General features: G+C 38.6%; 1 protein-coding gene across 3 annotated transcripts in view; it reads left to right on the forward strand.

Moving 5' to 3' along the window:
- Positions 1 to 23,144, forward strand: part of PDE7A (phosphodiesterase 7A) — a gene marked incomplete at its 5' end in the record, with an annotated part of 113,926 nt that overhangs the window by 69,231 nt on the left and 21,551 nt on the right. For all 3 annotated transcript variants that reach the window (XM_082674529.1, XM_082674530.1, XM_082674531.1), the window contains 3 exons: positions 1,290 to 1,373; positions 20,185 to 20,336; positions 22,138 to 22,201. In XM_082674529.1, coding sequence (XP_082530655.1) covers positions 1,290 to 1,373; positions 20,185 to 20,336; positions 22,138 to 22,201 — 300 coding nt within the window. The remainder of the gene's footprint in view (positions 1 to 1,289; positions 1,374 to 20,184; positions 20,337 to 22,137; positions 22,202 to 23,144) is intronic.

Below are 23,144 nucleotides of genomic sequence, written 5' to 3' on the forward strand. Positions count from 1 at the left end.
GTCTCTGACCACAGCCATGAATCACTCCTCCCCGACTCCTCCTCCCTGTTCTTTCCTTGCTTTAGTTTTCTGCATGGTGCTTTTTACCATCTTCCATAGAATGAAATTATTTGTTTGTTTTATTATTTGTGTCACTCCATGAAAGGGTGCGCTTCACGAAGACAGGGACTTTATATATTCTGCTCACTGCTGTGTTACCGGACATGTAGTGAGTGCTCAGTAAACATCCAATAGAGAGTGAAGGCATCGCCACATGAGAGAAGGGATTAATCGTTGCGGGATGGACTCATGGTGGATGACAGGCACCTTGAAACAAAGAATAAGCAGGAGAGCCTTCCAGGCAAGCAGAATTGCGAGGGCACAGGAATAGGGACTGGAGACTTAAAGGTTATAAACTCGGAGGCTGTGGAAGTGTAGTGGGAAAGGTGCTGCCTTTGGAGCCCGCAGAGCTAGGTTTAAACCCTGGCACACCTTTACACTAGCTTTGTGGCATATGCATGCTCTTAAACATCTAAAAATCTCCGTTTCTGCATCTGAAAATGGGGGTTAAGATTCCTATCTCTCAGATTTGGTTAGAGAATTAAATGAAATAATGTCTGCAAGGCAGAAAAAGAGCACCTGGCAGAAGATTGCAGTGGTTATGTTGCTGTATGGAGAAGTAGATCCAAAAGTCATATGAATATAGGAAGAAACAATACTGAGCTTATAAACAACAAAGTTTAAGACCCAACTAAAGACCTTGACTATACCCACTGTCAATGAGAAAAAAGAAGATTGACCAAATTAAACATTTCAGGCAAAATCTTTAACATTTTAATTTTCTGTACATGTAAAAAATTATAAGCTGCTTGAGAATAGGTCATATATTTTCTGTTTCTTTATATCCCTTATAGTATAGTGTTAGGCACAGAGTAGACACTTAATAAATATTTGCTTCTCATTGTGGCTTTTTAAAGTTTTGTGCTGAGGATTTTTTTTAACTCCATGTGAGTAATAAGATATGAGGTTGGATTATCATATACATGACTCATCTTTCAGAAGGTGACTCTAAAATAGAGATTATAATTATTAGAGGGGTAGGTTAAAAAAAAATCCTCATCTAGCCTTATAACTTAGTGCCAAAAATTTGTAAAACCTTTCAAATAAATCAGCTCTTAACTACTTATTCCATTTATATCATTAGTAGCCTGAGTTATGGGTTTGATCCCACATAGACCTTTATTGCATGTGGGAGCTTCTTCCTGAACGGCAGCCTTCTAAACTTATGTTTTATTCCTGATTCTGTCCAGGAGATGTACGCGTAAGGAGTCGAGCAGGATTTGAATCAGAAAGGAGAGGTTCTCATCCATATATTGATTTTCGTATTTTTCACGGTAAGTGTTAGCAGATACAGTATTTCTCTCAGACTTCCAGTAAAAGATCTTCATAAAATTATGTAATTTTCCAAGGGAAAGCGAATCCAAGGAAAAACATATTATGTTTAAAATGTTTTTAAAATACTGGGTCATGATAAATGACACTTTATTTCTAAATAATACTTGTAAATGTTTAGAGGCAAGGAGAATTGGAAAGTATCAAAATATGAAAGCTGGTATGGTTTTTCTTCTTTCTTATTTAAATGTGAAATTACTTTGGTACATTTTTTTCTTTTTAAAAACTATATGTTCAAAAAGTTGTTTTATTCTAAATGTTTTGTCTTCACGACTCTAGATAAAATGTTTTTGTGCAGGTGACATTATATAAAGGTATCTCATAGTTAACAAGGTATATATCCCTTGGATTTATTTAAAAACACACGTACCCCTGAAAGATGTTTGGTAGAATGCGTATTTCGAAAACAAATATTGTTTGGTTCCGGCGCATAATGGGAGAAAAAGGGAAAAAACAGGACTTCTAAAACCCTTAAATAGTAACCGTATTAAATCTGTTTTTGGAGGAGTTCCTCTTTTGGTCATGTTGGATGAATTATTTGGATTAACAATACAATTGAAAAAATTAGAAAAACTAGACACAGTAGAAAAGACGTGTATTGGAGTGTATCAGAGTGCTGTTGAGGCAAGGACGAGGCAGGCATTTCAGGCTACTTTTCCCCTTAGTGGCATCTGCTGATGCTGGGAAAAGTGGGTGAGAAGCTGAGCAGAGCTTTTGTTGGACACTTGAGGCCAGAAAAACAAAAACAGGTGTTTGTAGTTCACCAAGGTTGGGGAATTGTCCTGGTAAACTCTCTATGCTTCAGTCAGAGACCCAAAGTGCTTTATATTAGAAAAAAATCCCAGCTTTAAACTCTCGCAAGTAATGATTAGATTAAGGTGGTCTGTGATTTTAGTGCCTCTAAGCCACCTGCTTAGAAGTAAGTGTTAATCTTCTTCGGAGGAAGGAGACTCTTTTGGATTTGGTTTGCCAATATTTTATTGAGAATTTCTGCATTTATATGCATGAGAGAGAATGGTCTGTAGTTTTCTTTTTTTTATAATGTCTGGTTAGAGTGAGCTAGGAAGTGTTACCTGTGCTTCTAGCCTCTGAAAGAGATTTTAGAGGATTGGTATAATTTCTTCCTTAAAGAACTCACCAGTGAACCCCTCTAGGCCTGATGTTTTCTGTTTTGGAAGGTTGCTGATTATTGATTCAATTTCTTTAATAGAGATGGGCCTTTTCAGGTTGGCACCTTCTTCTTGTGTGAGTTCTGGCAGACATTTACTGTGGGATTAACCTGGTCAAGCTCCTGGAGGTAAATCTCACAAAATTCTGCTCCCCCCTCCCACCCCATGACTGGATTTCCCTGGAGTTTTTAACTCTCAGAAAAGCCTCCAAAAGTTCATCGATTATAGTTCAGGTTTCTCTGCCCCGGCACCGGTTCCCAAGGAGGTTTCCATTTGTGAGTCTCTGTGCCAGTAAGTTGTCTCTCTTTGCCTGTCTCTCCAGTCTTGGGGCAGTGAGTTGCCCTGTGTCCTCACGTCTTCAGTGGATCCTAGAACAGTTGTTGATTTTGCAGTCTGTTCAGCTTTTTATATGTTGTTAGGACAGAATGGCAACTTCTAAGCTCCTTATATGCAGATCCAGAAACCAGAAGTCCTATTATGTTGTTTCTGAATGAAATGATAAATAAGTATTTTGAATTTTTGTTTTAATTTCTATTATGGAAAATATCCGTAGATACAACGCACATAAACTAAAGCTCTTTGGGGCAGTGAATAATTTTAAGAGTGTGGAAGAGTTCTGGGGTCAACATGTTGGAGAAAGCTACACAAGAGTTACCCCTAAAAGCATGAGGTCCAGAGATTTTACAGGCAAATTATTCAGTGTCTTTAAGAGACTGATAATTAGTTTCACAGCACTTTAAATTCTTTCAGATTACACAAAAAGAAGTCATTCAGAGCTATTTTTATAGAGCAAATATAACTTTCAAGAGGCAAATGTAATACTCTAAGTGTAAATGTCTATAAAAAAATCTTTGGAAAAAATATTAGCAAAAGGAATACCAACAGCATAAAAGAATAATACTCCAGGATTAGTGGGTTTGTCTGGGGAAGGAAGCGAGAGTGATTCCAATATGTCGTTTTTTTCTGTAACAACGCATTAGACCTTAGTAACATGGGTTGCCTCCCGGAGGGAAACTGGGCGGCCTGAGGACGTGAGAGAGAAAGAAGCTGTTTGTTTTACACCCTTTTGAATTTTGATTCATGTGAACATATTACTCACTGAAAAGTTTAAATAAAATTGTTTGTAAATATTGTAATATACAAAGATTGGCTCTGAGTAAGGATATCAGTAAAATGGTTAAGTCTCAATATTGACCTAAAGAAAAGCACAGTTGCATTGGGAGTCTCTAGGTTACCCCTTGTCTTCTACTGCATTTTAGTGAAAGAGAGGATTTGAAAATTATAATTGTTATAAGATGCTGGAAGTCTTAAATAGGAGACATAATGGGACATTTCTGTGGGGGAGGGAAGTTGGAAATGACCAAATTGTTGGAGGTACTCTCTCATGGAATTCAAATAGGATGTTTGTCTTCTAAATCATTATGAAACCAGGAGCAAATGGTGTAAAATCTTAAGGACAAAATGAGAAAAGTACAAGCAAAGGTATCAATGATGGCAGTAAAGGTAAACGGATAAAATATTCCTTCTAAGAGATAAAGGTGCTCAGATTGGGTGCAAAATGAAACCTAGTGGCAAGAAATGGTTGAAAGCAGTGTGCAGCAGTCTCGGGCTTGGGGATCTGCACTTGCATCCTAATGTGGAGCCTCTGTGGTCTGGTGTCTCAGGACAGCAGAGGCCACTCGGCTTCTAGGTATGCAGATTCTTCTCTTCACGACCCCATCGTGACAGATGTTCTAAGACTCTAGGCTGTAGCTGGAAATTGTCACTGTGGAACTGACCCTGTAGTTATTATAAAACAAGAGTATCTCTCTAAGCCAAAATGATAACGTAATTTGGAGGGGTTTTTTAAATAGAGAAAAATGAGTCATTCTTTCCTACTCGTGTCGTAGGTTCTGTTTATCACACAGCTCAGAATTCTGAAAAGAAAAAATTTTCATCGAGCGTATTTTGTGAAATGTGATCTAATCAGGGGGTGAGCGCATGCCCGAGCTGTGGCTGAAGCCTGCCGAGTGCCGCCTTCAGCCGTGTCCCGCGGACCTGGCCAGCGCTGCGGGGTGGGCGTAATCCCTCGAGGGCCCGAGCAGTAGGGCTTCAGTAATGTGCCCTCTCCTTTGTATACAATTAAAAATAGGATTTTATTTTTCACAGTGACATAAATATTTGCATGCTGAAGTTAAAATAGTTTCTAGAATGTTCTGAATACAAAATTCTGGATAGGTGTTTTAAATTCATTGAAGCTAGAATTTTCTCTGTGTACGGCTCCTCACCCCACGCCTTCTGTGCATCTCTTCGGTTTTACCTTAAACTCACTGTTAACCTTCCCTGTTGTAAAATTCTTGTCTCTCTCAGTTCTTTCATTGCTTACAGCCAGTCTGCATTCAGTCCCATGTATTTAGTAACCAAAAATAGCTGTCATTCTCCTCTCCTTTCTGTCCTCCTTATCTCCTATCCTGCTTGATTCGGACCTCTGTTACCACAGTCTGGGGTTATTCTGGTGGTCTCTTAACCGTTGTCCTTACTTTTAGGATTCTGTCTTGTAATCTGTCCTCCCAGGGCAGGGTCTTTTTAAAGACAGAGTTTAAAATACAGGAGAAAATGCATAGCAACAAGTTAGAAACATATATTATACCATTAGTACATTATAACTACTGCTTGTCTGTAATTTTGTGTTTCTTCCATGCGTTCTATTTGTGAGGTGCTGCTGATGTGTGTTTAGGTGCTGGAATAGTTTTAACTTGTTTCTGGATTGAGATTTTCTCCACGTTGAACATAATTGTCTTTATTAAATTTGCCTAGAAATTAGACATCTACACTGCAATATTGAGCTTTTTTTGAAAGATCCTTTTATATATACGGTTTATTATAAACAGTGTTTGGGTTTACCATCCCAAGGTGCATTCTCCTCTAGCTGTTTATCCAGTTAGAGAACAATTACAGGCTCCAAAGTTAGCAAGTGAGACCTCAATAATAATTTTATTATGTAAATATTGCGGGTTTTTCTGCCCTGAGTTTTTGTGGTTTGGATTATCTTTCGTCATAAATCCTTATTCTCGTTCTCGTGAGGCCTAGAATTGGATCTTCACAATAGGATTTGCCATGGGCATTATCATGCAGCAAGTTCTGACTGTGAGTCTTTCTAAAAGGGTATAAAGAGGCGAAAGAAGAAAATTAGCTGAACACATGAGTACATTAAATACAGAAACAGTGTTCAACTTCACTACTAAACAAATTCCTATCAAATTTAGAAAGTTAAGCAAACGATCAGCTAAGGGGCTAGTGATAGAAGTTTGCGTTATTACAAACTTTTTAGAAGGCAGTTCGTCACGATGCATCAAGAGTCGTAAACATTTTTTTTCTCTTTGATTTCAGCACGAGACATATATGCAAAGGGAATAATCTTACACAAATGTCAATGTATGTGTGAAGACATTCACTTTGGCCTTATTTATAATAGGAACATGTATTAGGTTGTGGTGTTATTCACTGAAGTATTTGAGGGTAAAAGACCAGAATGTTTATAACCTACCCTCAGATGTTCAGAAAAAGAATCAGGTACACACCACACACACGTACACACGTACACACACACACACACACACACACAGTACAAATGGTAAAGCAGGTGGATAAAATGTTAACAATGGCAAATCTGAGTAAAGGGTAGTGATAAAGGCTATTCCCTGTACTATTTAGTTTTGCAGCTTTTTGCATTTTTTATTTGTATTTCAAAATGATCTCTAAACAAAAAGTTTTTAAAGTATGGTAATTAAATTATGCATTTATTAAAAATCATGGGTTTATAGTCGGAGTGCAGATTTGTTAACTGGTATTGGACCAGGTCTGTGGTTGTTTATAAAGAAATGGGAGAATTCAAACTTTGGGAAGACGTTTTGAAACTAACCTGTATTCATGGTTACAGAGGGTGGGGGGATTTGGAAGATCATGAATCCTCGTTGCCAGGAAGTGTTTGCAGAAGACCTGGTGTAAGTCTGCAGCCAGGGTTAGCCTGGCAATTCGTCACAGATTCTGCTTTAATCAAGAAATTCTACTCTAATTTTTAAGTCGTCACACAGAAGCTTTCATTCTTAACTAGGTTTTGTTGTTTGGGGGTTTTTGTTTGTTCGTTTGTTTTTTGGTCTCTGCTGCTTTAAGTGGACTGTTCATGCTAACTACTTTGTGAATTTATCAGGTGTTATTATCTTGGTTCTATGGGGCAAGAAAACAAATTTTCCCAGATATCATCTCTCACTGAAGAGATGTTATGAAGCATTCTTTTTTTTTTTTTTTTTTTTTTTTGCGGTACACGGGCCTCTCCCTGTTGCGGCCTCTCCCGTTGCGGAGCACAGGCTTCAGACGCGCAGGCTCAGCGGCCATGGCTCACGGGCCCAGCCGCTCCGCGGCATGTGGGATCTTCCCGGACCGGAGCACGAACCCGTGTCCCCTGCATCGGCAGGCGGACTCCCAACCACTGCGCCACCAGGGAAGCCCTATGAAGCATTCTTTTACCTTTGTTTGTGTTCTTATTACCTATGTTATGGTACAAAAGATAATATATATCATACATATTTACATAGTTTGAGTTTGAGAAAGGGATTTTTCATGTAAGGAAGTCATTGTTGACATTATTTTAGGATGATCAGAAACATTCCTCGGAACATTGTTTTTTCAAACTAATATTTTCTTCTCTGGGGAGTGTTCCATTTTGCAATTTAGATAGAACATGCATATCAGTGGGAATTATACGATGGGTTGTGTTTATTAAGAAATTTGGAAGATCTTAGCTCATTAAAGATACTGCTGAAATTTTCAGATGCTCATGTTAAGTCAGAAAATTTTATTCAGCCCAAAAGGAGATGTGAAATTGCTTATTGAATAGAAAGCAGTTTCTGGTTATACTACTTAAAAGGTGTCATGACAGTCCATGAGTATTCACAGTATGCTAATCACTAATTATTTGTTTAGATAACAAAAAACTAAGATTGGTGCTTCTTACTTAACCTCCTTGTCCCTTGTCTGTCCCCCAGAGCTGTACATGGAATCTTGTAATGGTGTTTAGGGCTATCGGATTACTAGCAGATAATGCAGCTAGCTCTTCTAAGCATGTGATCATTTTATATAACTTTTTTTTTTTTAAGGATCGGTCCACTTTCTCAATAGGCAGATGATTAGTTTCTGACAAATATTTAAACTTCAGTGTTAACGTTAATACTTCTTTGATACCTACTGAAAAACTTCAGCTTTCATCCCATTTTTAGAAGATCCCTAACCTTTCCAGACCTGCCCTATCTAGGAACTACTCCCACTGAGGTCCAGATTTCTGGTCCTCCAGCATTTAATAAACTGATTCTTGATGTCCCGCATTCAACTAATTTTAACCTATTTAGTCTCCTGACCTTATGTTGTGAAAATTCGAGGATTGAGGCACCTGATAATGATGAGCAATATATACACTACCAAATTGGGAGAAAGAGGTAATGGGGGGTAGAGAAGAAAGCTGGGGAGAGAGGAGCTGATTGATTAGAGAGTGGCAGAGATGTTAGGCTGCTGGCTGGGTGGTGTGGACTGAAAAGTGCCCCAGAGCTGGGTCTCCCTGACGCGGCCCCGTGGCTCCCGACCATCTCTCCTTAGCATGACAGCTCCCCTTCCGCGGGCTTTCTCAAGTTCTGCTTTCACTCCGCTCTCTGTGGAGAGAGAACCAGGAACCTCCCTCCTGTGAATTTCCTCCTTTCGAGTATGTTGGCTTCAGTAACCAGCTTTCCGTAGGGTGGATTACGAGCCCCAAATTTTCCTACAGATATTTTTCTATGTCCAGTTGGCCGTACACCTGGTCTCTTGAAATATGATATTTTGACTTTTAAATTAGTTGGGCTTAATGAAATGGATTCCATATTGACTTTGTGTCAGAATTCATCTCTTGTTTGCTGTACATTTGATGCCCCTAAATTTAGTAAATTATTCTTTTAGTTACACATTCTTTTTAGCTTATATAGTAACAAATTCTAATATCTTTAAACATAAAAGCATTATTATAATTCTGCTCCACATGTGCACTGATACCTTCCTTTGCAAGGTTCTGGCGTGGTTATTAAGTAGTAAGGGAAGCTGCCAGCTTGAAATTTTCATGGAATTCACCAAAGCTCATTGACGTCATCCAGACTGGAAGCCATGGTCTCTCTGCCAACGTTGGACAAGATGTAATACCAGGAGAATGTTTTTTCATGTCCACACAAACGCAGTTTTCCGTTTTCTTTTACTCCCGACACATGGTAATGTCCCATTCTATGTAAATGTGTTTTGCCCATTATCTTGAGCCTTTTTATTCATTTTAGCACTTTATTCCACCCCATACTAGGGAACCTTTCAGGATATTTACATTGTAGCCGAAAAGGCTTTTAGCCTTACTCATCTTTTTGTTCCTGGTTTCTGGCAGCCTCTGGCTCATTGTAGAGATTGAATATATTCCTGTTGCATCAAATTGACTAAAACTGCATATCTTCTACCAGTTGGACTTAATACGGTCCCATTTGTATTTCTCTAAGTATGATCTGTATTAGCTGTAAACTGAATTCAGGCTGGCTACTGCCCTTCTGTTGAATCAAATGTCTCATGTTGTCTTTATTATAATGACCCACTCTGAAAGCAGACAAAATTATTAAGTGCTGCCTTAGACCCTCAGGTGCGTTTGGTTTTGTGTTGTTTCTTATCTTCCTAACAGGGCTGTGTTAGACTTGGATACTTGTTTCATACTTAGTGACATGATCAGAAAGAACATCTGTTTCTGCGTTTATCTTGAGCTTAAAAGCTTATGTCATACTGACTTTATTGTCTTAGTTCATCTTAGTCTTTAATGTATAGTAAACTCCCACACAAACTCAGGTCCTCTTATATTCCGAAGCTTTTACTGCTTCTTCCCTTTAAGAATAGAAGTTGTTGCGTGGCGTTTCCCTCAGCCATGACTTTTTCTGCGTTACATTGTTTTTCTTATTATCTTTCATACTGTACTGCCTGGTCATCACTTTCCTATTTACAAGCGTATTTTTTTTTTGTTTTTAGCCATTATTTGTTTGATTTGCTAAGGTGGCTGTCCATGATCTGTCATTTAGTCTCTCATTCAGATGTGAGTGTGCCAGCCTCTACTTATAGTTCTGGTATTATAGACTAAGGTCATATCTGTCTGGAGTTTCTATTAAATTTTAGTTTGTTCCCAGTCATTCATTTATCTTGAAGTCATATCTGGTTGTTTCAGCAACACTTCTGTAATAGTTCATAGTCACAGGAAACAATCTCATGTCCTTTTCCCCTGTCTGTTCATCATGCGTGTTCCTGCCTCCTTCCTATAACAGTCCCCTTGCCAAGCAGTGCCTGTAGAGATGAGTACTGCTGTGCTGAATCGAATTAGGAAACCGAGCATTCTGCCCCCCTGTATGCATTTTTTTAAATGTATCTAGTTTTCCAGGAGATTGTGAAGTGCCTGCATTTGAAAAACCACTGATTTTTGTTTCTTTTTTGTCTCAAATTGAAAGAATATCTCCTAGATACCTTCTCTAACTTCATAGCATAAATTAGGGAACCGATATGGCTTGGACCTTAACCTTAATAAAATTTAATGATAGTTTAATTCTGCCTGACCTTTGGAGAATTGGAGAAATTGGAGATTTAACTTTAAGCTTTATTTTGTATGTTATACAGTAAGGCTTGTGTGCTTTCTTTTCCTTCTTTTTTTCTCAGCTCACTAATAAGGGAATTAGGAATGTAACAAATAAGGAGCTGTGTTCAAGTCCTACGTTTGAGCGTAAGAGGGACCCAACATGTCACGTATCCCGTCTCTGTAGGAGAGTTGGGAGTGATACTGCTCAAGACGTGTTGATTTTCCAGCCCTTTTGTTTCCTTAACCTATTACCTATATTTCTTTTTTCTGTCCACTTTCTAATATGAAGGAGAAAAGAAATGCCTAATCCATAACAATAAGAGTAATCTTTTAAAAAGGGTTTATAGAATATTAGTTTATTCTCATGTTAACATTGATCTAATTTTAGATTATGAGTAGCTCCTTTATTTCTTTGGTTTGTAGTGAAGCTTGGAATGTCTATATATTTATTTTAAAGTAATGACGTATGCATATTTTGAAATCTTTAAATGTGTGCATTTAATTCTACAGTATGTAAAAGTATACAGTGGTCTTCAGAAGGAAGTTATGCTATCATGAAGAATAAATCTGGCTTTGTTAAAATAAATAGTATGAAGTCATGTGCTTAAACATATTTAAACATGAAACCAATGTTATATGTCAGTTACACATATTGTTTTAAAAGAATTGATACCTGTAACAACTATAGCCATTAATGTTAGTGTTTATTCTTTGCTCAAAAAGACATATTGCTGTATTATCTCTTTTGATTTTTACAACAGTTCTGTAAGGCCTGTTTTACAGTGAGGAAACTGACAATCAGTTCAATAACTTAAATAGCTTTCCTAATATCACAAAACTAGTAAAAGGGGCAGGGCTGGGATTCAAAATCAGATATGTAACTCCAAAGCTGATGTCTTTATTTGCCCTGCTGTACTGCTTCTCCGTATCAGAACAAGCTACTCTACTAAAGACCATTGCTCTGAACACCTAGCTGTTTTTTCTCCATTTATCCATGCATGCTAAATGTAAAAATTCTTCCAAGAAAACTTGAATTTAGATGTAGCTAAATGTGTTTATTCAGTATTAACAGTAGGCTTTCTGATATGGCTTCCATTCTTTTTAAGGAAAATTAAAGAGGAGATTAGAACGAAGAATGTCTTAATATTTTTTATTCAGTTATCATTCAATATGACCTTGCCCTAGACTAGAGTTAACACCTTACAGCACTGAATTTAAAAAAAAAATTTATGACAGTCTCCAAGGGTAATTCATGCTAATGCGTCTAAATGATTGTCACCGTTTTAAGGTAGCAGGTATAGTGACTGCAGGACTCCCTCTTGTGGACAGTTAAAGCAAGTAGTGGTCAAGTCTCAAGATCCACAGGCTTTTCTGTTAAAAACCTCTTTTGTCTAATAATATCGGTGACATCTTTGCCATGCCGTTTGGATGACAGACAGAGAAGAGGGTCTGTAGGAGAGTTGAGAGTGATACTGCTCAAGACGTGTTGATTTTCCAGCCCTTTTGTTTCCTTAACCTATTACCTCTATTTCTTTTTTCTGTCCACTTTCTGATATGAAGGAGAAAAGCAAGAGAAAAACATGGCTTCTAAATTTGCTGCTATCCCACATTTCAGTACTGGCTCAGAGAAGCCAGGAGTGGATGACTGGAAGTAATTCCCATGTTCATTAAGTAACGATGCTCATTTAGTTTTGGTGGGTTGATTAGTTTGTTCGTGATCACAGAGTGAGGTAATGTGATATTTTAGACAAGAACCAGCAGCGCCAACAGTTCTTAATAGTAACTTGATTAAGTCACTGAGCCCTGTCGGCTTTCTAAGCTGGATTGGAATGTAGGTAACCATGTAAACTAGAACAAGCCCGAGACTTAAATAGTCCTAGCCTGGTGGAAGCTGGGCTTGAATAAAGACAACTTTAATCTGTTGTCTTTTATGCTGTGAAATAAATACTGGTGTGTCTCATGTCACAAAATGAGTTCTTGAGAATATTGGTTAATAGGGTCAGATTTTATGTAATATGGTCAGGGGGTGAGCCTTTTAGCCATTTAACTGTCTGAATGAAAGTACTAGTTAAGTTCTCAGGATCACTCTTTCTTGTTCCCAGTTCCCCATGTATCCTCTTTTTATCTGTTCCTAAATGATACTACTTATTCAACTTGATACCTTCTCAATAGTGGCCTCTACTTGCTTGTTTCAGTATAGGAATTTTATTTTTAATCATTGTAGGGAATCAGTGTGTATCTGTGTGTGGAGGAAGGCTGGGGGTGGGGTGAAGCAAACCTGAAACTAAAATTTTCCATCTTAACATGATCTCATCATGCTTCATCCTTGATTCATAGTTACTGATTCCCTTTTCTTAGATCATATTTTGGAAGCTATTCTAGGAGAGTTCTGGAAACCTCTCCAATTTTCTTTTAGAAAACCTATCCTCCAGTTTGATCGTGTGTTTTAGAAGCCATTGAAATGTGCTCCTATGTGCTTGTTCTACTTCTGAGGGTTTGTTGTAAGGGAATCAGGACGTGTGCGAAGACTCAGTTATAAGAATGTTCACTACAGAGTTGTTGGTAAGAAAAATGAAAGTTAGGAGCAGCCTAAGAGCAGAAAGATTTAGTAAATTATGATCGTTTCATACTGTGGGATAATATGTGGCTAGTAAAAGTGATGGCTCATGTAAGTGCCATTTACTGACTTGAAAAGGTGTTCGTGGATTCTTAAGTTAAAAAAATGCTGTGAACTGTCTGGGATAAAAGAGAACCTGTATGTTTATGCATATATAGGAAATAATTCATAGAAAAATACCTAGCGCACCAGGCTGTTGATAGGTGTTGTTTCTGGACTGCTAAGCCTTTCCATGCACCTTGTCCCCATTCTCAAACCCAGGTTGAGCGGAAGAGAAGGCTTAGGGCAGCTACTCCCAGAAGGGACCAGGCAAAACAGCTTTTAAAGGAAAGGGACAGTGTGGCTCAAAAATAACAGGGTAGGGGGGCTTCCCTGGTGGCACAGTGGTTGAGAGTCCGCCTGCCGATGTAGGGGACACGGGTTCGTGCCCCGGTCCGGGAAGATCCCACATGCCGCGGAGCGGCTGGGCCCGTGAGCCATGGCCGCTGAGCCTGCGCGTCTGGAGCCTGTGCTCCGCAACGGGAGAGGCCGCAGCAGCGAGAGGTCCGCGTACCGCAAAAAAAATAAAAATAAAAATAACAGGGTAGGAAGCTCTAGGGGTTGGTTCCTCCATCAAAACAACCACTAAACTGGAAAAAAAAAATGGCAGAATTAACTATTTCAAGACTCTGGACCCTGACTGGACACTTACAACAGCCAGGGGGGTGCTTGATGAGGGAGGGGCTGCTGTTCTTCGGCAGTTAAGCAGTGTGCACAAACCAGTGATCATCCCCCGCTCCTCAGCCCCTCGACCTGTGGGGAGAGTGGCCCGTGTTTCTTTAGTGACTTGCTGAAGCCAGGTGGGCAGTGGGGACCTAGTCCTCCAGAAATTTGGGGTTGCTTCTTGACGTCAGTCTGGCAGATCCTGAGGGTTAGGCACAGACGTTTGCCTTGGTTTCAGCCCTTTCAGCTGCAGAGGCTTTGCCCAGAAGCATCTACCAGAAGATTTAAAGAATCGGTACTTCTCTCCCCACCCCCCAGCCTTTGGAGCCAGACATATAAGGGAAATCTGTGTTGGGTCTTTGGCTGACTGCAGAGATACTGTAGCAGGAATTTCAGTGACCACACACAACAAGGAATAAACAAAGTCAGATAGATATGCAAAGACAAAAATAGTCTGGTCACAAAATAGTCACAAAACAGATGGCTTCTGCCCACAACAAGCAGAAATAAATAGCCCTGGAAGAGTGAGAGATTAGATTTCCAGTTGCCGCAGCATAATACTCACAATGTCCAGTTCTCAATTAAAAACTATAAAACATACAAAGAAAATGGAAAGTATGGTCCATACATATGAAAAAATGAACTTCACAAAAACCATCCTGAGGAAGCCCACACATTGGAATTGCTAATCAAAGATGTTAAATCAACTGTCTTAAATGCTCAATGAGCTAAAGCAAACCATGGGGAAAGAACTAAAGGAAATCAGGAAAACGTTGTATGAACAAAATCGGAATCTCAATAAATAGAAATTATAAAAAAGAACCCAACAAGTTCCAGAGCTGACAAGTATGATAACTGAAATGAGAAATTCACTAGAGGGATTCAGCAGCAGATTTGAGCAGGCAGAAGAAAGGATTGGCAAACTTGAAGATAAGAACATTGAAATAATCCAGACTGAGAAGCAGAAAGAAAAAAAGAATGAAGAAAAATGATGAGAGCGCAAGAAACCAGTGGAGGGATCATCACGTGTACCAACATATGACTCATAGGAGACCCAGCAGGAGAAAGAAGAGAGAAAGGGGCAGAAAAATGATTTGAATGGTGGAAAACTTCCCATATCTGAAGACATGGATATACACATCCAAGAAGCTCGGTGAACTCCAAGCAGGATAAACTCAAAGAGATCCACACAGAGATGCATTATAGTCAAATAATTGAAACCCAAAGGCAAAGAAAGATAACTGGGGCAGCCATGGTAAAAGCACCTGAATATTGAATATGTTTAATGCTAGAGCTGAACTTAAAATGCAAATGGGGATTGGAGTGAAAGGGGGAAAAAAGCACTCTAACAACTAACAAACACTGGAAGAGGAAAAGGCAAAGAAGATGGGATATAGAGTGATTTCCAGTATAGTGTTATTTCCTGTTTGTAATAATAAAACATTAAAGAATGATATCTAAAGCTGACAAGTAGTGGAAAACAAGTAGTGGAAATATAAGCATATTTAATAAAATGAAGGTATTTTTGCAAATTGTGAAGTTGTAGCAGTGCCCTTCAGTAGAGGATTGGTTAAATAGATTATGGTCCATCCATATGATGGAATACTTTGTAGCCTCAGAATGAGGAAGGTCTCTGTGTACTGATAGGGAAAGAGCTCTAAGATAAATTAAAAAACAAAGTACAGAACAGGTTATATGGTATGCTGCCATTTACGTAAAAGAAGTAGAAACATAGTATATAATGATGTTTCCATATATTTGATCCAAAAATTGAGAAAGGATACCCGCAAAACTTTTAAAAGGTGATCATTTTAGGGGAGAGTTTGGCATTTGGTTGGATCAGAAACTGGGTAGGGGTGAGGTTTTTCACTGTGTTCTTTTCTCCCTCCCTCCTCCTTTCCCTCCTTGATTTTCATTTTTGAAACGTGAGTGCAGTACATATTAAAAATTAGATTAATGAAAAAAAATCAGATACCACCCCTCCCCCCATTTTGGTCCCACCCCTCCCCCCATTTGGGTCCTATGCTAAGTCTCAGGCAAAGCTTTGAGGTAGTTTTAATTACCATCTCTGCAAAGTCTTATGGGATTTTCAGTTCTTTCTGGAATGTAATCTTCTTAGGTATAGGCTCCTCAGGCCCCTTAGGTGAAGAAAATTCTTTTCACTGGATGATTTGCCATTTCATTTGGACAGGTTCTCTGTCCTTTCTTAGATTGTATGTGAAATAATCAGTAATTGTTAAGGCTGGTTCTATCACTAAGTGAAGGTCTGTTTCTTATCCTGTTGTATAGGTTATTTGTGGGATTAGTCTTGCTGGAAGGCATTGGGTTCCTATGATGAGTGAGCTTTTCCCCTTCAGTTAATATCTAATATTCATGCTCAACTTAATGTGGTCAAAACAGAACTCTTGATAATGAGTCCCAACTTCAGGGCTCTGTGAAACAGGAAAAAAGACGAATTATGGTTAGTTTTTTTCAGTCAAGGAAAATGAGACATTGAGAAGTTGTGACTTGTGAGAAGTCACCTAGAAGATAGGAATAAGGCAGGGGCAGGTACAGCCGTGATCTCGTGGGTAGAGCCCTGACTCCCAGACAGTGCCACCTGTCTTAACCATTGACAGTGTGAATCCTGCCATGTTGAGGTAGGGACTTAGCACAGTGGATTGAGCCCCTTCAAACGAGGCTTATTAATTTTTTGGACCTTATGTAATTATCCTCCCAAAGAGATTCTCAAGTTTACTTCAAGGGTGGATTAGTTTGGACATACAATTTGGGAGCAGTGATCCTACTGTCAGTGTCCACACACAGGATGCAAAGGAATTGCCATTGATAAAATTGTTACCTTTTGTGTGTGATTTAAGATAGTAAATTGAAGGGAATGCTTATGAAGTCATGCTTATGACCTTGAACTCTTTCAGGTTGCTTTTCCATAATGAATAGAATACGTGTCTTCTGCAACATTTTTTAGAAGCTTTCTAAATGCCTTGGCTCTAATGCGTTAATTGTATTGCATTTCTGCTTTGGTTTCTAAGGTTATATTTGTAAAATGGGGATGATAATCTTTGCCATCTTCACAGGACTGTTGTGATTATTAAATGGGATGGCAGATGTGAATGTGCTTTTTGTAAAACAGTAAAGTGCCTTGTAAATGCAGAGATGGCAGTACTCGTATTAATTAGTTCTCATCTGCTCCCCATGTGTTCGTGTCATTCCACTCTGGCCCTTCCAGGTCCAGTCTTTTCTAGGAATAAGACTAGAAGGGTCATATTAAATTCTTGTATTTCTGGGACTTCCCTGGTGGTGCAGTGGTTAAGACTCTGCACTCCCAATGCAGGGGGCCTGGGTTCGATCCCTGGTCAGGTAACTAGATCCCACATGCATGCCGCAACTAAGAGTTTGCATGCCACAACTAAGAGCCCACAACTAAGACCCAGCACAACCAAATACATAAAATTAATATGTATTTAATTGAATACTTTTATTTCTGTACATTAGCTTTTTTCCCTCTGTGTTTCTTTCTGTACATACTTTCATCTAAATAAGGACAATTTTGAATAATGGTATACACAGAATTTTATCATAAACAGTCAATAAACCATACTGTAGAGATGTAATAGGAAACTTGTGTGTAATACTGTGGACACACAGGCTTTGTCAGTAGATCTGTGTTTTAAAATCTAGTTGTCAGGGACTTCCCTGGTGGTGCAGTGGTTAAGAATCCACCTGCCAGTGCAGGAGACACGGGTTTGATTCCCTGGTCCTGGAAGATCCCACATGCCACGGAGCAGCTAAGCCTGTGTGCCACAACTACTGAGCCTGCGCTCTACAGCCCTTGAGCCACAGCTACTGAGCCCAAGTGCCACAGCTACTGAAGCCTGCATGCCTAGAGCCCGTGCTCCGCAGCAAGAGAAGCCACTGCAAAGAGAAGCCTGCACACCGCAGCGAAGAGTAGCCCCTGCTCGCCGCAACTAGAGAAAGCCCGCACGCAGCAATGAAGAGCCAACACAGCCAAAATAAATAAATAAATAAATTTATTTAAAAAAAAAAATCTAGTTGTCACCCTATATTGGCTGTATGATCTTATATATATTATATATAATATATAAACCCTATATTGGCTGTATGATCTTATATATATTATATATAATATATAAACCCTATATTGGCTGTATGATCTTATATATAATATATAAACCCTATATTGGCTGTATGATCTTATATATATTATATATAATATATAAACCCTATATTGGCTGTATGATCTTATATATAATATATAAACCCTATATTGGCTGTATGATCTTATATATATTATATATAATATATAAACCCTATATTGGCTGTATGATCTTATATATAATCTCTTGTAGATTTAGTGTGCTCATGTATAAAGTGGAAGATAATAATACTTGTTTTTTTAACATTGTTGAGGGCTAGATGAGATACCTCTTCTTTTTTTTAAAATTCATTTTATTTATTTATTTTTGGCTGCGCTGGGTCTTCGCCGCTGCATGCGGGCTTTCTCCAGCTGCAGCGAGCGGGAGCCACTGTTTGTTGCGGTGCGCGGGCCTCTCATTGCGGTGGCCTCTCCCACTGTAGAGCACGGGCTCCAGGCACACGGGCTCAGTAGTTGCGGCTTGCGGGCTCCAGAGCACAGGCTCAGTAGTTGTGCGGCATGGGCTCAGTTGCTCCACGGCATGTGGCATCCTCCCAGACCAGGGCTCGAACCCATGTCCCCTGCATTGGCAGGCGGACTCCCAACCACTGCGCCACCAGGGAAGCCCTAGGTAGCTTTTTTTAAAGCACATGGAACATTACTTTCACTGAACTTATTAAACTAACCTCATTTCCTCAAACATACTAATTCTAGTTCAAACATAATTGCTTGATATTAATAACGTTACCATTTTGGTTCTAGTCCTTTTAATGTAAGTTACATTGATAAAGATAAAAATTTAACTCCACAGTTGTTCTAGATACTCTATTTTAGATCCACTGGGATGAAAAATGAGAAAAAACCCACGTAACTGTGCGTTATCTTATTTCTGGCTTATGTCAGTATATGGGAACCTCAAAACTCATCAGGTATTTCAAAAACAGTATGCATTTATTCATTTACTCAGTATGTTTTATACATACCTACATGGCACTATTATTAGGCTTTGGAATACAAAGATGAAAAAAAATAATCCGTGCCTGTATTGGAGGTCATCATTTGTTGAAGGAGACAGATAAATAAGCAGTTGTAATAACAGCCTCAAAAGTAGTGTGATAGGTGTCTGCACGGGTAGCCTTGAGAACCCAGAGGAGGTGCCTCCCATCTCTCCGAGATGGGGAATGTGTATATAGGTGTCCAGGTGTGCTTCCCAGGGAAGGTGTCATCTGAGTTGAGTCTGGAGAGAGCCAGAACCTGGAGCATAAAGCCTTTTCTTCCAGGCCAAGAAGATGGAGTTCGTTTTAAAATGATGAGGGATCAGTGAATATTTTTATTTAGAGCAACATAAACAGATGTGGAACTTAGGATAATTACCTAGATGCATACCTCCAAGCAGTGGCATCAACATCAATTTTATTATCCTCTACATTGCCATCATTTGTTTAATACCTATTATATAACTGATTCGTGTGTATATTATCTCATTTAATCCAGCACCCTTTGAACTAGATATTATTGCCATTATTTTATAGATGAGAAAACACTGGGTGATAGAGGTTAATAGAACAGTTAGTGACTGGACACACAAGAGAGAATGTGTTTGATTACCTGTCATTCCACCAGTGGGATGTTAATGGAAGGTAAGATGAGAGATGATGGTCTGTTGATCCTTAGTCTTCCACTTTGATGTTTCGTATTATGAACATTTCACTTAACTTAGTTAGATTCTAGAATTTAAAGATAACATTCATGCTCTACAAGACAGCTTGTAACCAATGTCTTTTATTTTGTCTGGTGCCCCAGAAACTTTGGTTCATTCTAACACTGCAGGGACACATGACTGGTAGACTCATGGAAGGAAAACGTATCCATATCCAATGTGGAACCACATTTTTTTTTCTAGACTTTTTCATCTTGCAGGATTTTTATCCCTATCCTTTAGAACTCTTACAGGGTATAAGCTGCTTTATTCTCCATTCCATCTCCTTTTCCTCTGAATAAACTTCTCTTAAGGAAAGATGTGAAATGATACCTCATTAGGATTTGAGATGTTTGAGTTGAATAATTAATTCTCAAAGTCTCATATATAACTTGGGACCTGGCTTCTCAGTATGAAGGATAGTTTGAAACTAGATTTTGTCTTTCTGCTTCATAGTGTTTGTATAGTGTATTGAAGCGATGGAGTGAAAGGTAATAATTCTTAGGAAGTTAAAAAAAAAACTGATTATTAATCTAACCACACTCCTCATTAGCTTTCTAAATGCTGATAAAATTGGCAATTTGCCCCTTCATTCTCAGCTCTTTAATTGAAAGTACAAATAAAGTACCTCTTCTCTTCTAGAAATATGGCATGGAAGCTGATTAATTTTAAGACATATTTGTATGTAACTAGAAGGGGTACAACAAAGATAGGGTATGCACAGTTTTGAGTCGCTCTACTCACCTTTTACTCCGTTTATTTCAGCTCAATCTGAAATCGAAGTTTCTGTGTCTGCAAGGAATATCAGAAGGTTACTAAGTTTCCAGCGGTATCTTAGATCGTCACGCTTTTTCCGTGGTACCAGCGTTTCGAATTCTCTAAACATTTTAGATGATGATTATAATGGACAAGCCAAGGTGTGTATAGCTTTTTCAAGAAAACATTAATTTTTAGATAAGTTTAACGAAGCCTTGTTTTTCCCATATGGTACTGATTTATAGAGCCTTTTTTTGTATGTGAAATCAGTTGAACCCATTTTTCAGGTTTTCCCTTTAGAGCAGCTAGCTGTTCATCCTATAGTTAGGTATTACAGAGCAAGGAACATTTCTGAAGTAACTAAAATAATGAAAATGTTTTCAATTTATTATAACAGCAAGTAGATCAATAGAAAGTTAAGCTATAAGATCACACTTAACGCTGGGAAGAATATTATGGATTGTCTGATCTAATTTCTGTATTCTGTAGCTAAGAACAGTATGGCCTTAAAAAAAAAAAACAGAACACTATGGCCTAAATAGTATAAGGAACTTGGTTGAGCTCCCCCAGCTGGTTCGAAGTAAACCCAGCACAGGAAGACTCATGACTTTCAGTCAAATGATTTTTCATAATCTCTTGTTATCAGTGAGATTTTTGGAAGATTTAGATTTTTTTAAAAATTAAACCTGGTGATTGTGTGCATTGTTTTCTTTATATAGTTTAAAAGAAGTATGTTAATGAAGGTGGAAGTTAGTTGAGGTTGTTTTTGACCAAATGAGGATTTTTTAATAATCTTATGTTTCTAATATTTGTAAAAGTATTCTTTGACTTAATACTTACAGGCCAGATGTTGTCAGTTTGTGTAGATAGGGTCGGGGTACCCACTCTACGGTTATACTAAAGTGAAAAAATTTGCCTCCCAGTTTGATAAAACAAACCAGTGAAAAAGTACTGTTGCTTTCCTTAAATTTTAAAATGTTCACAAGTTTTGCTTTTTAGAATGAGAATATTAGGTGTATCATTGGCTGTTAGTATTATAATCTCAACCAGTCGTACCTTAATGTTGCTTATGTCTATTAGGTCATAAATGTATACGACAGTGAAGTTTTGGATACAAAATAAAATTTTTCTCTTGAAAATAAAGTCCACAAAACTTTCAGGTTACAAATATATGGTGTAAAAATATCTATTTGAGTTTTAGGGTTGTGGGATTTATTTACTTGGCTGAAATAACCATCAACCTAAAAATTAATGTTAAGTGCTATTGACTCTTTTATAAGGATATTTAAAGAATATAAATAAATACCCATAAATTGGGAGTGTATTTTCAGAAAACGAATAACAAATAATTTGAGTGTAGTACAGTGTAAGCGTCTGGTGCCTGGGTTCCAGAATCAGACCACCTGACGTCAGATCCCAGCTCTGTTACTTTCTTGCTGAGCAAGTTAGAACTTTTTGCCTCTTTCCCCATCTATAAATGAGGATTGAAAACAATGCCTGCTTGATAGTGTCGGCATGAAGAGTAAGAGTGAGTAAAGCACTTTTAACAGTGCCTGGGATATAGCAAGTGTTCGGCTATTATAATTTACTTTTATTCGATTTTAAAAATCTGGTTTCTAGACCATGCAGTGTATGAACCACACTTCTGTGATGTTAAGTTATATTAGAATTCTTGACCGTTCATGGGAGTGTAGGAATAAGTTGAAGGGAACACTAACCTTACCTATACCTTTATTAACTGGAAGACAAAATAATAATTGTTTTTTCAAATGGAGTTTATCCCTCTGGACATGTTTTGGAGCCGTTTGGAAAGGTCATGATTAAAGGGAGAATGATACTTAACATTCCTTAAAGTAAATCAACCACTTCCCATTTTCATTAACTTCCCTGTGGACTGTCTACAGAAGATAGAGAATGTTACTGAAATTAAATTACAGTAGGAATGTTTGGTTTTCATTTCAGTGTATGCTGGAAAAAGTTGGAAATTGGAATTTTGATATCTTTCTATTTGATAGACTAACAAATGGTAAGTGAAGAATTTGACTTACTCAAGTTAATGTATTCTTGAGATTGCTGCACTGAAGGTACAGCCGCTGGTGAGCTGCTGCTTTCATTTACTTAGGTTAGGAGCCCTCTGCTGGCAGAGGGAGCATTGTTGTGTTGCTTCTTTAGTGACTGACTTGTAAGCCTAGAGAATCAATCTAAAATTTTATTTTTTGATTATTACTCTTAGTAGTAATCAAAATTAACCACTGTCATCATCACTTGGGCGTCCCTTATTAATGCTACTGTTGTTAATAACCCAAGGCGAACATCACTATCTCATCGTTCTTTTTTTTTTTTTGGTTTCTTTGGTACTGTAGTCACAGTGACATGCTCTGATCTTGTATTCCAGTTTTGATAGCCCCAGATATGTGGTAGATGAATGACCTTTTGAGAGATGGCTTTTCTTCTAGCTCTGGCTCCTAGGCTTTCCTTTCTCTGCTCACTTGAGAGATGGTGTGTTAATGATCAGCAGCAGTGGTTCCTCCTGGCACTGCTTCTCCATGGCGGGGTCGGGTGGGGTGGGAAGAGCTCATGGCTTCTTGAGGGGGCGTATCAGAATCTACGGAAAGTATGAGTACTTTGAAAAAGACAGGTGATTCTTTTTTTTAGATGTTGGGGGTAGGAGTTTATTAATTAATTTATTTTTGCTGTGGTTCGTCTTCGTTTCTGTGCGAGGGCTTTCTCTAGTTGTGGCAAGCGGGGGCCACTCTTCATCGCGGTGCGCGGGCCTCTCACTATCGCGGCCTCTCTTGTTGCGGAGCGCAGGCTCAGTAGTTGTGGCTCACGGGCCTAGTTGCTCCTCAGCATGTGGGATCCTCCCAGACCAGGGCTCGAACCCGTGTCCCCTGCATTAGCAGGCAGACTCTCAACCACTGCGCCACCAGGGAAGCCCCAAGACAGGTGATTCTGATCTGTTTACCTCT

The sequence above is a fragment of the Grampus griseus genome (genome assembly GCF_964374135.1).
Source record: "Grampus griseus genome assembly, chromosome: 17".
Lineage (NCBI taxonomy): Eukaryota > Metazoa > Chordata > Mammalia > Artiodactyla > Delphinidae > Grampus > Grampus griseus.